The sequence below is a fragment of the Lichenostomus cassidix genome, chromosome 8 (assembly GCF_008360975.1).
Source record: "Lichenostomus cassidix isolate B80296 chromosome 8, HeHo_3.0, whole genome shotgun sequence".
Lineage (NCBI taxonomy): Eukaryota > Metazoa > Chordata > Aves > Passeriformes > Meliphagidae > Lichenostomus > Lichenostomus cassidix.
The window spans coordinates 29,575,583-29,591,217 of NC_139489.1; the positions used below are offsets into that span (position 1 = coordinate 29,575,583).

General features: G+C 45.7%; 1 protein-coding gene across 1 annotated transcript in view; it reads left to right on the top strand.

Annotated features, from left to right (window-relative positions):
- NIBAN1 (niban apoptosis regulator 1) overlaps positions 1–15,635 on the top strand; it is a 55,534-nt gene that overhangs the window by 21,895 nt on the left and 18,004 nt on the right. Inside the window, exons 2-5 of the mRNA XM_085068695.1 lie at positions 4,540–4,670; positions 5,772–5,903; positions 6,634–6,748; positions 8,127–8,294. Coding sequence (XP_084924821.1) covers positions 4,540–4,670; positions 5,772–5,903; positions 6,634–6,748; positions 8,127–8,294 — 546 coding nt within the window. The remainder of the gene's footprint in view (positions 1–4,539; positions 4,671–5,771; positions 5,904–6,633; positions 6,749–8,126; positions 8,295–15,635) is intronic.

Here is a 15,635-nt window from a genome sequence, read left to right on the forward strand (position 1 = left end):
GCACAGTTGTGGTTACATCCTGGGTGGTGAAGCACTGTGTGGGTATGATCAGCTGATCATTATAGATTGTTTTCTGACAGCTTTGCGCATGGCCTGCTGGAGGAAATAAGACAAAGTGATTTGTTCCTGTTCTGTCTCACTGCCTTACTTGTTTGAAGTGCTGGATGTACGGACATTCAGCACACACAATGCTTATTTCTTTTAGGGTTTTTTTTTGGTCTAAGATTTGTTTTAATACTTTAATACAAATCATCTGCTTCTTTTACATTCATGTCTCCTGGGGTTTAAATGGTGTAAGAAGATACATTGGCCCCCAGACCTCCAAAGAGATTCATATCACTCATCATGGTATATTTGGAAAGCCCTTTCCAAAAGGTGCTAAATGCAGGCAATTGTGCTGTAAAGAGGAAGGATTGTGATAATTTTGCTACTCTTGGAAGGGCCATCTTACCACCAAACACCAATATTTAAGTGAAATGGCTTTTATGGCAAGACCTTCCTTCTTTCCATTCTTAACTTCCAAGTGGCTGAAGTCCTGGGAGTGTGAGCAATCCCTCTCTTGTATGCCAGCCAAGAAGTTACTGTTTTCTGACCTTCTTTCCTGAGTTTTCCTTACTTGCACCTGGCCAGGCCATGTGGCACACATTGTTGAGAGCCAGGAGGTGTGGCAGGGTGAGCTGCATGGGCTGCACTGGGAGCCAGGGGCTAGACCAGCAGGAGTTCCTTCCTGGGACAACTTGCTGAAGAGTGCTCTTATTTGAAAAAGCTGTCTGTCAGTTATTTTAATAAAAGCAGTGAAACACACTCTGGGCCTGATGACTTGGAGTTACATACAAGTGTCCAGCACAGGTGACACACAGTTAAGAAACTCAAAGGCAGTGGCAAAGCAAGAAAAAATAAATCTAGAGATGGTTACCAGTTTCCAGTGGGACAACAGGTAGATGCTTCTTGTTTCTCAGTGCAGTGACATTTATTATTAGTCTTAAAAGAGGTATCATACTAGGCTTTTGTGGTCATGTGCAAGGGCAGTTCTGCAGAACAGGAGGTGCCTCATGACACATAAGCAAAGTTTATTCTGGAGCAGGATCTAAACCCTCAGCCAAGGAGGAACAGACCCTTGCCATGTTAATTTGACAGAAGGAACAGACCCTTGCCATGTTAATTTGACAGAAATCCTTTCACCTCCATCACAGTCATCTTTTCCTGTTGGTAGTTTCGGTTCATGGAATCACAGAATATCCCAAGTTGGAAGGGACCCACAAGGACCATTGAGTCCAACTCCCAGCCCTGCACAGGACCAGAGGTTGCATGCAGGCTCCTCCTGGAGCTGATCAGAGTCCTCATTCTCCTAGGATAAACATCCCAGCTGCTGGGATTCAGATCCTATGTTTTGGGCTGGAGCTGCGCCGTTGCCAGACCAGTCAAGTCGGAAAGTTGGCCTTGCTCCATATAAACAGCTCTGACTAAGCCAGCCACACTAAATCTGGAAAAGAACTAGGGGAACTCAATTTTCAACTGCCCTGGAGTATTTTATCTCCAGTTGCCCCATGTTATCACTTCATGGGAAGAGTTTCTGTTAGTCAGGACTATCTGTTTATTTTCAGATAGCATATTTTTATCTTCTGTAAACCAAGAGTTTAAAGATCCATTGAGAAACAATGGATCAAGGGTCTGTCTGCATCTCTTCCCACCCTCAGGTAGCACTGCAATTCCTGTTGAGCCGAGCCCTTGCGAGGTCCTCGTGTGGTGCCATTCAAAATCTCTTTAAATAAGCTTTTCTTCTAATTTTAAGAGGGAGGAGTATTTTTAATGCCAAGATCATTTGCAACAAGTGGTGCAAAGATTGGAAGAGACAGCCAGAAACATTTGCCTCTTGATTGTATTTTGGTTTGTCATAAATATGGTCTGCACATAAAAATGACATCACCAATGTCCTATTTCTCCCTTATATGTTGTGAATTGCAGAGTTCCTTTCCGTTCAGTCATCGTGCTTTAAGCTGATCTAAGCAGTACTAACAGTGAAGAATGACACTTCTGAGGAGATTTAGCCTTAATTGAAAGACTTTGCCAAAATTACAGGTATTTCCTGTGATTGTTGCAAGTTTTTTCCCAACACCAGAACTTTATTCTTTGTCCCACTTCCTCTACAAACTTCTACTGCAGGATGCAGGCAGTAGTCAAATGAGGTGCAGTGTCCCAGAGCCCTCTCTAGCAGATTAAGATGCTGCTGTGAGCTGGAAAAGAAAAAGTCACAGAGGAAAATAGGGGCAAACCCTGAGCAGGAAACTCCTCCAGGGCCAAGGCCAACAACATCCTACTGCTGGCTGGGCCCAGGAGGAAGAAAATGCTACAGAGAAGGATTTGGGAAACTTTGTCCTTATTTGGAGAATAAGTCTGTGCCCCTGCCCAAAGCAGGCTAGTTTTTGTAGGGCTGGGATTTTCTGCTTCAGCAGCACCATATCCTGCTGTTATACCCAAGCACATCTTATAATCAGTAGGTCTCCCAAAATCCGTTTTAAAACTGAAGGTTTGACGTTCAGATTGTCTCCAGGTGCTGTCCCACAAGTAACTCTGTGAAAGCCTGACATAAGTGGTGCATTGACTCTGCTCCTGACATCCCTGCAGCCAAGCAGGACGGCTGTGCCAGTGCTGAGGCGGCTCCTCGGTGTGCCTGGAGGGCTCCAGGGCGGCAGGTTTGTCTTCCAGTGCTGCTGCATGATTGGAATGGAGCAGCAGTGGGGCAAAAGGGGCTTCCAGTTTAGTGGAAGGCAGCGATCCCATTGGTGCTTAGGAAGGAGAAGGCTCCAGCTCACCCCTCTGAGCTGGTTACATGGGAGTGGCTGGAATGAAAGGTTAGGTCAATATTGCCCTTGACCCTGGGGAATGCATCCAATTCTGCATCAAGCTGCAAATTAAACTGCAGAAGCAGAGGAGCTGACATGGTTTGTCTTTTAATGTACATCCCTGTCAGGAAATTACGGAATAATTCATAGAAGCATAGAATCCCACTATGGTTTGGGTTGGGAGGGACCTTAAAGCTCATCCAGTCCCATCCCCTGCATGGGCAGCAACACCTTCTGCTAGCCCAGATTGCTTCAAGCCCCATCCAGCCTGGCCTTGAACATTTCCAGGTGTTCCATTTCAGAAATGCTGAGTGCCAGTCCCGGTCTAGGAGTCAATATACAAAGGCATTAAAAAATCTTAGTTTGGGAATTACCTTTTTTTTCTTATACAGAAAATTTGATATTTTTCCCCCCAAGCAGAAAAAAATGAAATTTTGAAGCATCAAAATTGCTTCAGATGTGAAATTACATTTCTCTTCTGTATGCTCAGAAAAAACCCTTCAGCATGGAGCTCCATAATACCAAGAAGAAAGGGATCTCTCCAGTGTCCAGGATATTTGGGATGCTCTCTAGATCCCAGGCTCTGGTTTTTGCATAGCTACAGACTCTTTCAGTCACATATAGGCACATGCGTTTAATTTTAGCTTCACTTCCCTGTCTGCAAAGCACCATAATTTCTTTGGTAGGGTTAATGAGTTAATTGCTTGTAAGTTAAGATTCTCAGAAGTGAGGTCTCGGTTTATTGCTGTTGCTGCCACCCATGAGATCTTGATCACAGCGAGGCAATACCAGATTAGTGTTTATTGCAGCACAACTGACAATCTGTTTACATTAAAACAAAGATGAGACTGCAGCACCCAAGCCTAGAAAAATCCTTTGTAGAGCTTTGAGTCAGCTTTAGAATCCAGTAAGTGATAAAATTGGCTCCTATGGTTGAGCATTAGCCAGTGTCACTGGTTCACTTTGAAAACCTTTTCACCTGTTGGGCAGCGTGTCCCAGGGAGAGGGAGAGGGAGAAGGGAGAGGGAGAGGGAGAAGGAGCAGAGAGGGAGAGAGCACCTTCTGTTCGAGAAATGGATTTGGGGAATTCTTTGCTTGCTCTTAGAAGAAAAAAAACAAGTCTCAAATCCAATGTTTTACTGGACAAATTCCCTTGGAATGCATCTCCAGGGGTTTCCTGATCTGTGCAGCAAGCGGCCCTTGGTACACTCAGGCAGTCTTTTCATGGAATCATGGAATGGTCTGGGCTGGACAGGACCTTAAAATCCATCTCTTTCCACCCCCTGCCATGGGCAGGGACACCTTCCACTATCCCAGGCTGCTCTAAGCCCCAGTGTCCAGCCTGGACTTGGACAGTTCCAGGGATCCAGGGACAGCCACAGCTTCTCTGGGCACCCTGTGCCAGGGCCTCCCCACCCTCCCAGGGAAGGATTTCTTCCCAATATCCCATCTAAACCTACTCTCTGTCATTGTGAAGCCATTCCCTCTCATCCTGTCACCCCATCCCTTGTCCAACATCTTTCTCCATCTTTCCTGTGGGCTCCCTTCAGGAGGGTAGTTTACTACTAGGTAACCCTGAAACTGTCTCCTTTCCAAAGAGAAGAATTTGGGTCACTGGTGAGAAGTGCCTTGGTTCTGTGTTACAGGAACATTAAAGCCATGTACATTAAACACATTTAAATCTGTTTCACCCCAGGGAAGACAGAGGCCACCATCAAGAACTTCAGCCCCCACTACCGCCGCCAGTATGCCGCGGCCTTCTGCAAGCACGTGCAGGAGGAGCTGGAGCAGCACCGCCACTCCCAGTCCCGCTTCCTGAAAACCAGGGTAGGAGGACACAGATTCCGTGTCCATGACCCAAGTGCACACAGCAGTTTGCATCTGCAGGTGTTGGATTGGGTTCAGTTCGGTTTGGGCTGGAAAAGTTGCACCTGGGTGCAGGTTTGAAGTTTTATTTTTGAAAATTCATCTTTATTTTGGTCTTGTTTAGTTGTTTGTCATGGCATGAGGAGAACCGTGACACAAGTTTCTGGTACAATGAGTTGGACACTTGGACAAAACTAGTTCCTTCTTGCTGATTGCAAGGTGCTGCAAAATCTAGGGACAGAGATCGTAATTCAGGGGAGAGATCTTGTAGGAAACATAATTAATTCTCTCATCCATAGCTCAGGGTTCCTAAAGAAGATGGGAGTAATTCCCTCTGTGGAGTGGGCTATGGAAAGCTGGTTTCATTAGAGGGGAGGCAAAAAGAGAAACAAAAGTCTCTATTAGAGGAAAATGCAGAGAATCAGCCTCCAGCATTAAGAAGATACAAATTTAAATGCTCTGAACATACTGAAAATAATGGATTTCCAATGCTTTTGAAATGAGTAGGGAAAGAAGTAGGGTGGGATGTAAGAGGTGGTATAATAGACAAGCCATGTCTTTCAGAAAGATGCATATCAGTTACTAGAGCACAGATGCAAAAGTGTTACAAAGAAATGGGAAATAATTTACCATTTTATAATAAAACCCTGCTTTTCATATCAATGAAATATTTATATTATGTAGTGGAAAATGGGAGGTGGTGAACTCCAAGTCATCTTGCAGCGGTTGGAACTAGATGATCTTTAAGGTGCCTTCCAACCCAAACCACTGTAAGATTCTCTGATCTTGTGTTTAGCACGCCAGCTGAAAGGTAAATAAATCTCAGTCTCGGAAATCTGGCAGTGTTTTTGGAAGGCAGAGCTCTTCTGGTGCCTCCTCACTTTGGCTACAAGATTTGCTTGTGTCTGTAGTACCTTCTGAAATCAGAGAGATGTTTATGACCCCAGATTCCACTGGAAGACTCAAAAGACCTTAGAGCAGCTTTTTGGAAATGTAGAAATAAAAGCTTCAAGATGGTCAGAGGTGCAGAGGAGTCTCAAATGTCACAAATTGTCCCTGCAGCCCCCAGAGAAAGCTGGGACGGTTCTGTATGAAGCAGAGCTGCTGCACTTCGCCGAGGACCTGAGGAAGTGGAAGGACAGATATGTCGTGATCAAAAACGACTACACTGTGGATTGCTTTGAGACCAAAGAGGTGGGTGCTGCTTCTTGGATCTTCTTGGACACTCCCAAATAAACTGATACCAAGTGGATTTGCTGCTGCTGCCTTTTCTTCAGCAATATGAGGTGAAACCTTCTCCTTGTCAGGGTGGCTCCAGTGGAAGCCCCATGGGGGTGGCCGAGGGTACAGCCAAGTGCCCTGCATTGGCCAGATGTGTCTGCAAGAGCTAACAAATTATTTTAACAGTGCTTGAACCTTCTTGTTCCTGTCCCAGAGCACTTCTCATCTGTACATCCTTGCGATACATCCCTGTGCTCCTGAGCTGGATTTGAAGTAGCAGGGTTTGTGGGGCTCCAGGTTGACTGCAGTGGAGCTTTTTGTCTGGAAGCTGCCATAGTCCAGCTAGTCCTGGCTGACAAATCCAATAGGGCTCAGGAGACAATCCCATACTTTTTCCCTCCTTTCCATCCCTGACTCGTCACCATGGCAGATAAGCACTGAGAGGATATTTTCAAACATGTTTTTTATATTTAACCATGTTTTAGATTTGCCAAGGGAACATGTCCAAAATTTAGCCTGACAAAAAGATTTTCCCTTTGGGCAATATCCCCATGCATTGGAATCATAGAATATCCTGAGTTGGAAGGGATCCACAGGGATCATGGAGTCAGCTCCTGGCTTTCTTAGTGAAATGTGTATTTTGTGTTTTCTCTCTCTTTAAATCTCTATTTGACAATACTTCCTCTCTCTGTTGATTTTCCAGGCCTACCAGAAGGGAGCCAGCCCTAAATATCACATTCTACCTGCAGGAGGCAAAGTCCTGACTTCAGAAGAAGATTACAATTTGCTGTCTGATAAACATTTTCCAGATCCTGTTGGTAAGTCCTGCTCAAAGCTGAACTGCCAAAGCCCAGGCTGTTCCTTACTCTGTTCTGGGAAGACTTTCAGGATCACCTTTAAAATGGGGCAGCAGAAGATGCCCATAGCCCTTTTCCCAAGTTCAAGCACAGCTTCAGAATGGATGAACATCACAGATGCTGTAAGCCAATATTCAGAGAAATGCTGGCTCCCTTTCTTCCCAGCACAAAGCTGCTGGAAGCAGTGCAGAAGCAGGGCAGAAACCACAGCACCATTGTTCCTGGGCTTTGTTAGTATTCCTGGTGTATTTGTTTCCATTTTTAGATGCCAGCTGCCTGTGTTGACTCACAGCTGATAAGTCATCCCACAGAGAGGGCAGGAAGGTGGCTGCTGCTGATTTTTTTGTTTCTAGGCCAGGAGCTGCTGTGGTCCTGCCTGCCCCCACTCCACCAAGATGGAGAAAATTCAGGCTTTAAGGGAGCAGATCTCACGGTGCAGAGACAGATCTGGAGAAGGGGATTCCACATAACAAAAGGGATAAGGGCAACTTGAAGACAAGGATTTGTTTTTTAAGTCCTTAAAGTTAGGATTTAAAAGTTAGGTGCCCCCTCACACCCTTCCCAGGGCACAGGGTGGTCAGAAGGGTTTGGATGTGTCCTGTGTGTCACCACAGCTCTGCAGCAGTTGGGCTTGAGTGATGTGGAGTACCCCTAGGGTGCTTGTGAGCTGCCCATGGCTCACCCTGCAGAAAGAGCATCCCTTCATCTTTATGGCCCTTCTCCCCTTCTGTGTGATGCTGAAGACCCTCCAAGATAAACCTCTTGTGTCTGGGCTCTCGATGCATATCAGTGACTCCAGACTGGGTTTGGTCATCCCTAAATGTGCTGTCCAGCATCCCCTGTGTGCAGGGACTCCAGGCAGGTGGGAGCTGGAGGCGCTTGGTGCTTTCTGTACTCCACCTGCAAGGGCTTGAAGTGACAGTTATTAAGGGCAGTTGTGTGTGGAAATCCTGGGAAAGCGATGCTGTTCCAACATGGTTTAATACAGTCCATATGCTCCTCTGTATAGTCTCTATGTGGAACAGACCAGAGTTCTCCACTAACTTACTTATTTACCCTAAACACCAATCTACAATCCACTGAAATAATTTCTTTGAAATGTTGCCAAAACTGTGGTTTTTTTGGCACCTTGAATACAAAACAAGAGGCTGTCAGGTTGCTGTGGTGTAACACAGGGAGGTGGTTGGTGCCAGCTGAATGTTCCCATCCCAGCTGTGTCCCCCTGCCCTCTGTGCCCAATCTCCTGGACTGAGAAGGAGACTTCCCTGCTGGCAAAGGTCTGGCACAGAGCCACCCCCCAAGGAACCTGCAGCTCTCAAGCTGAGGTGTTTTTGTGCAGGCTCAAGTGAGAAGGAGGCAGCTGCAGCCTTCGTTCCGCTCCCAAAGGAGTTCCCGGTGTACCTGTGGCAGCCCTTCTCCCGGCACAGCTGCTACTGCTTCCCGGAGCCAGGGACACAGAAACACTTCAGTGCCTTGCTTGGGGACTGTGTGAGGCATTCCAACCACGGTGAGTTTGGGAAGGGACTGTGTGGGGCATTCCAACCATGGTGAGCATGGGATGGGACATTCCAACTGAGTGTCAGAGGGCTCAGCCTGGGACCCCCAGGAATGCTGGAACTGCTGCAGCAAAACACAAGTTGCTCACAAAAGGTGCTTGGCTTCAGCAGCCCACGGAATGAATCAACACAGCCCTGCTGCTTGCCGTGCTAAGGCTTGGGGTGCAGTGGGGGTGAGCTTGGGTAGAAAGCATGGGAATTGCTTTGGAAATTGTGTGGCGACACAAAATCCATACAAGGTGTTTATTAATATGGCACGGCAAACCCTCACCTGTGTCTGCAAGCTGGCAAATGCATCACAGCTGCAGAGTCAGCAGTCATGGAACATCCTGAGCTAGAAGGGCACCACAAGGATCACTGAGCCCACTCATGTCCCTGCACAGACAATCCCAAGAATGCCACCCTGTGCCATACAGGAGACCAGGTCTGTACAATGTGGAGGGAGTGTAGTCCCCTAGTACTTTCCTGTGTTGTCACACACACATCACTCCTGATCAAACACTGACCTTTCTGCAGGTGTTTCAATGGCAGCTCAAGCTCCAGCCATGGTTAAGCCTTGTGACTGGTTCATGAATGGTGTATAAGACACAGCATTGATTGCCTACACAAAGATAAATTATAAATGTCATTTTATGAGGGTTTTAGATTAGAAAACTTTAAAAAACTCCTGCAATTTGTGACTTGCCAGGGTTATAAAACCAACTTTGCTCCCATGAAACTGGAAGATCTTTATGAGTTGGATCATTCAGAAAAAGAAATGCTGATTTTCAGATGACTTTTTTTCCACCAAAGTGCCCTCGTTTCCCAGCTGGTCTCCAGGTTCTTCCATACCTTTAAGTGTCACTTTTGAGTCCCATCTGCTCCTGCTGCCCTTGGAGGGAAATGCAGTCTCCAGCAATCTCAGCTGCTTGAGTCTGAAGCCCAGGCTTGTGGATAAATGAATTGCAAGTGCAGGGTGTGAACAGTCCCTTTTACTTACAGAAGTGGCTCCCAGTGGATGTTTTTTTAGCTGTCACTTCAGTCTCCTGGTCATCAGCTTCACCCCATTGCCTTAGACAGCTTTCTTCCACTGTCCTTCCCAGACCATTCTCAATTGCCATCTCTTTTCCCATGACTCCACTGCCAAAGGCATTCCTGGGTTCCTTTGGAACTCCATTCCCTTGATGAAAACACGACTGCATCTCTAGGCAGTTTTCTAAGATGTGCAGGTATTTGTGTGGTGCTCAGGGGTGGTTGGTGGCAGGGGCCTTCTTCACAGGACACACAGAATTCCTGATCCTAATGCTATCCAGGTAGTGTACAGTCCTGATTCCTGGTCCCAATGCTATCCAGGTGGTGCACACTCCCCATTCCCAATGCTATCCAGGTGGTGTACACTGCCTTTACACCCTGGACTTTACTCCTCAGCAAGACTTGGTAAGGAGATGGGGACACAATCAAGTTTTCCTGGCACTCTGTGACTTGAAGCCCATTCATGATGTTTGGGGATTTTCATTTCTCTCCTGGAACAAGTGTTTTGGGCTTGACAAAGCTTTTGGCAGCCCGGTTTTTCCTTAAAGTTCAGCACATCACTCTAGGGGCCAATCTTGAACTGGCAGAAGCTGGGTTTAGATGACCTAAGAGGTCTTTTCCATCTCCAAAGCATGCGAGTCTGCACTTCATTATATTTCATATGGCTCAGCTATTGCTCATGTATGCATCTGTTCCAGGATTTATCCCTCAGTTTTTCCTGTGGTCCGGTTTTTATCTGACAGACAATGCTTCAAGGCTCATCGTTACTTCTGCTTAACAGGGTGAGAAGTAGATAAAGACAGTCTGGATTAGGAGCTACTGTTGCACCAGGAAAAGAGTTTTAACATCTAACAGGGAAGCAGGAGGCCCTGTTATGTGGATTTGTTGGAGTTACCTCATCCCCTGGAGACCTAGGAGCTGCAAGTGGAAAAATGATCACTGACAAGCACCTCAGTAACCTGAGAGAATTTCTTTTTCCAAGGGCTTCATATTGATTTCTATTAATTCTCACATCACTGAAAAATATTAGTTTATTAATAGCTTTTAAAGCTCTCTTTGCAAACACTTCTGCTGACAAAAACAGGTGTCTGAACAATCTGACAAAGTTACAGGCACATGCAGTAAAACAGTGGGTAGTAAGGAGTGTGATAGAAATTTACTGTGCTCTTTTATTAAAAAACAGTTGAAAAGAGAGAAGAACTGTGAAAAATCCTTCATGTTTGATTGTGGAATATAATTTAGTGGGATAAGAAGCACTGGCTGAGGCAACACTCACCCCACCTGTTCCCAAAGTGCCAAGTTCACATTTGCTAGGGCGCATTTGGCTAGGGCAGGACAAAGACACAAGTCATGTCTGGTCAGAAGTAGCCTTTCTGTCCCTGCTGTGATCTGCCACTCCTGGAAGGGAACAGATTGCACTGGGCTTTAGCCAAGGATTTGGAGGAGTTTGTGGGTACAGTGTGTTTTCTTTCTCCCAGGAAGCAGAGTTAGACATGGAAAGCTGGAGTGAATCAGCTCTGGGAGCTGCCCTGGCATTCAGCCGCTTCCTGTCCGCAGAGTCCCTGTGGTATAAATACCCAGCCCAGCCTGTGTTTCTGGGATTGCTGGGCAGAGCAAAAGTGCTGGGATTTAGTGAGCACCGCTGAGAAATGGGATTCAGATGTGCAGAGTGTGGGTTGCTGTGGCGTTCCCCTTTCAATTTTCCTCTTGTGTTTGCCCTTTACACTCATGGATGAAGGCTTGGTGGTTTGAGGAGACAATGATCTCCTTCACCAGCAATGGAAGATGAAGATTAAATGCTTTTTGGGTTTTGATTTGTGAGGTGGAGTGATTAGCGCTAATTAGTGAGAAGGCAAGTGCCTAGGGAGCAGCAGAGGAATGCCAACAAGCCTGGTGGGTGCAGGGGGAGCCAGAGGGGGCTGCTGACTGTTCTCTGCTGCTTCCAGGGAGCCTGTTCTTCCCAAGTGTCTCTGCAGGTCAGACCCCCAGCAGGGTTGGATTTTTAAAGCTTCTCTGCTTTTTAAAGAAGCTGTGCTTGAGTTGAGGTGGAGTGTGCAGGAAGTGGTTTAGCATTTTCCTCCCATTTCCAAAGCTGCTCCTGCCATGTCAGATCGGGGTGGCAGCATGGGATTTGTTGGTTTGCCTTATCTCCATGATCCACTTCCACCCATAGCCCAGACTTCCCTGGTTCCATCTTGCTCCCTGTTTCCTTAGTGAAATGCTGAGATCTGCACACCTCAAATTTGGGGGAAATCCGCTGCTGAAATGCCCACCTAACCCCCAGTGGGGGTATTCTGTCAGTCCCACAATGGCAACAATGACGGAAAGGCTCAAAATATTCACAGGGCTCTAATACTTCCTATTCTCCAGGTTTTAATCCTTTATATTTGCATGGCTTGAAAATCAAAATTAGATGGAATTTTCTTCTGAATGCTTATTGAATTAATTGGTTTTTTAGGACGTCTTGTTTCCCCTATGTGTTTTCACTCAGTATTTGCTATTAGAAGTGGGGAACCCCAACCACTTGGTGTGGGGATAGAGGGAAGTCTGCGTGATGGGAAGGAAGTGACAACTGGCTCATCCTGGGAGACACAGAGTTTCACTTCACGGTTTTATTTTCTTTCATCTGGTTTGATTTCACATCCACATCTTGACAATCGCCCTCCTGACACAGGAAGCTGAGAGACTTTAAAACCATATCCTGTCATCTGCGATTTCAACATAAACAACTAAAATTATTTTGAGCAATAAATACATTAAAGAAGTACAACAAAGAAATACATTAGGTGAGAAAGACAAAATGTAGTTTTAAGCTTGTGCATGGCAGATTTTTTTACTCCATCTCTGACTTTTAGGGTTGCCATTAGCAGTGTCTGCATTTCCTTCTTCAGCTCTAAATTTATCTGATAGTTGTTTTTCTCATAGTTATTTCTAACTTTCCTATGTTACATGCCTATAACACCTGTAGGACTTACCAACTCTTGGACTATAATTCAGAATAATTCCTGGAGCACTGGTTAGGTTGAGAAGCTGACATGAAATCCTTGAGGTGAGGGATAAATGTGTCTCTGTATCTCCATATACAGAGCAGAGCAGCTGTCAGGAGTCCAAACACCACTTTGGAAGGGCTTCTGAGCCTTCATGCCACAAACAGGGCGGCCTTTCTTCTCTGGAGTGGGAGCTGAAGGAAAGGATTCTCTTGTTGCCTGTTTCCAATGGATGTGGAACAAGCAATTAAAGGAAGACTGAGGAGGAAATCACTTTTTATGACTTTAAAGAAAAATGTCCTTGTGCGCTGGGATGAAAGTAAGGCCTTCTGGAGGTTAGTGTGGTAATTTGGGGTGGGGAAAAAGTACAAATGGAGACAGTATTTAGCCCTTCCTTGTGTCTTGGCTCCTCTCAAGCAGCTGCTGCACTTGGATTAATTAAATCCCTTTATGGTTAATCACAGACCTCCTGTGAGCCCCATGAGTGGCTAAGACTGTGTCTGATGTTTCACCAGACACATGAGGTCCACATGGACTTTTCAAACTGGTGTGTAAACTTCCATAGGAATATTAATGTTGTTATAACAGACAAAGCTATTTCACTAGAAATATCTTTGATGAGGCTTGTGGGATGTTACAATACTCATTAAAATTTTTAGGACATGATTTAGAAATTTTTTGTATAATTTAGGATATTTTGCTTGAATTAAGATTATTTTTCCTCTTTCTAGAATGTTTTTGGTCTACAGCATGAGTTCTTCCAGTCAGTGTGGCTTTAGCATTTCCAGCCAGACTGGTTTCCTACACTGTGGTGAGGATTTTCAGTCTGTAGGAGTGATATTCATTCTGAAACACCAACATGAATGTGCTAAAATCATAACTGCCATTACATTTTTCCTACCCCTCTCACCTCAGGATGATTAGCTTTTTCTTACATATTACCAAGCGTGGGGTGGTGCAGGGGAGCCACTGCCCTGAGCCCCCCACCCCAGCCTGTTTTAGGAGCTGTGAAGCCTCATTTGTGCAGAGTAAGGTGGTGTTCAGGCTCCAGCTTCAGAGTTCAGCAGCAGAGAAATGACAGAATCATGGAATGGTTTGGGTGGGAAGGAACCTCTTGCCATGGGCAGGGACACCTTCCACTATCCCAGGCTGCTCCAAGCCCCAGTGTCCAACCTGGCCTTGGACACTTGCAGGGATGCAGGGGCAGCCACAGCTTCTCTGGGCACCCTGTGCCAGGGCTTCCCCACCCTCACAGGGAACGATTCCTTCCCAATATCTCATCGCTCCCTGCCCTCTGGCAGTGGGAAGCCATTCCCTGTGTCCTGTCCCTCCATCCCTTGTCCAAAGTCCCTCTCCAGCTCTTTTGGAGTCCCTGTATGTGCTGAAAGGCCAAAAGGAAGTCACCTCAGAGCCTTCTCTTCCCCAAATTCCTCCTTGCTCCAGGTATATAGTGGCTGGTTTGGAGAGCGCTTGGAAAATGTCAGAAATAAGTGATGCTGTGATTATTTGTGTGTGTTTATATGGTGTTTGTTCATGTTTTAGACTATGAAACCCAGAGCTGCTGTCCCACTGGGGGGAGGTTCCTTGTGCCCTGTCTGGTGCAGCTTTGTACAGCTTTACTGTGGGCACTGTGTGCTGATAACTAAACAGAGAGCCCTACTCGGTTTGGTGGCTGGGGAGGGAGCTCATGCTGCAGAGCTGAGTTTGTTATAAATACAGCGTAATCTTGCAGGGCTGTATCAGTTTGGCAGTGAGCTCATCAAGCTTCTCTTGGTGGTTAGCAGCCTCACACCACATGCTCTGTGGATAATGTGACAGCACAGTGCTCTCAGGAAATCCTCAGAGCTGGGAGGTTGATGCCTCTCAGGCCCAGGGCACTATATATAATTCACTCGGATGCTAACAACACAGGACAGCATTTTGTGAGGGTAAAATGTGTGTCCTTTAATTCAGAGGTCATTTCCAGCTGTACTGGAGCTGTGTCCCAAGCCCCAGGTACTCTCCCTTGTCCTGAGGCGCAGTTCCCAAGCTTTCCTCATCTCCCCACGTTCAAAGCACATTCCTTTTCTTACCTGCCACCCCACTGGGTCAGGACCATTGCTTATTTTTTGGAGGCAGAAATTTCCAGAGTTTTATTTTGTAGGAGTTGGTGGCTGTGGCCTTTTTACCAACTGTCTGTGGTATCTTACAGGCAGCAGCTTTTAAAATGTGCTGGACCTTACATGAGCTCTTAGAAAGGGAAAGCATTTTTTATCATGCTCATTTATTTTCATTTAAGGGCATCCCCTAATTGTGGTGCTGGGACATTGGCATAGAGATTCCTTCCCTGCAGGAATGTCTCTTATTCTGTGATGGTCTCCAGCTGCATCCACCCCAAATCCTTGGGGGCTGGCAGAGTGGGAGCCCTATCTTTGAAGTGCCAGTACAGGAGCTGGCATTGTCCTATGTTTAGTTGGTTTGGGATTGTGTATTTTCTTTTTTTACCAGCTTTTGTTTTAAAAAGACCTAAGTTAAGGAAAAAAAAAAAGAAAAAATCAGTTGGAAATTGATTTTTTTTAATTAAGAAGCATGTATAGTGGAAAGCAGGGGAAAATCAAGATTCTAAATATATTCAAAAGAAACAGATGCCAAGGTGAGAGGGAGATGACTTGGAAGGATGAGAAAATTGGGAAAATGTAATTTGCATTTTTTAGCATGAAATCTATTCTCTTGAGGGCAGCAGTGTCTAGTGGAAATAAGAAGGAGTGGAAGCATCAGCTTTTGAGACTGCACTTAAAATTCCAAATGTTTTTTTATCTGCCACCTACTATCTATTTGTAGCATCACAAGGAGGAAAGCCCTTCACCAATACCTGTATACTGAGATTTTTCTTGTCCTAGGAAAATGCTCTATAAAGTGTCCAACAAGAAAGAGTTACAAGAGGTGCTTTGGCACAGCCTTCACCAGAACCAGGTCTCCATCAAATAGATAAGGAAGCAAGGAAATAATATTGTGAGATCACCTAAAATAAAAATGCAGTTTTTACTCATTTTTCATATTCCAAAAATTTGTAGTAAGTGACATTCTTCTCCTCAGTGAAAGGCCACCAGACGCGACTCTTTGATCCTCTTCATCTCCTTCCAGTGATTGTTCTCCTGCCTTCTCCACTCTTTGTTCAAAGCCTGTGGGTTTGGATGATTTGAGGGGTCATTTGTGGGCCCTGCTGTCTTGTAGGAGGGAACTAAAAAGTCATGAGTTTTTCTATTGGATTGTGAATGCCTTGTGTTGGGAAGAGACATTTGAGGGAGCTGCAGT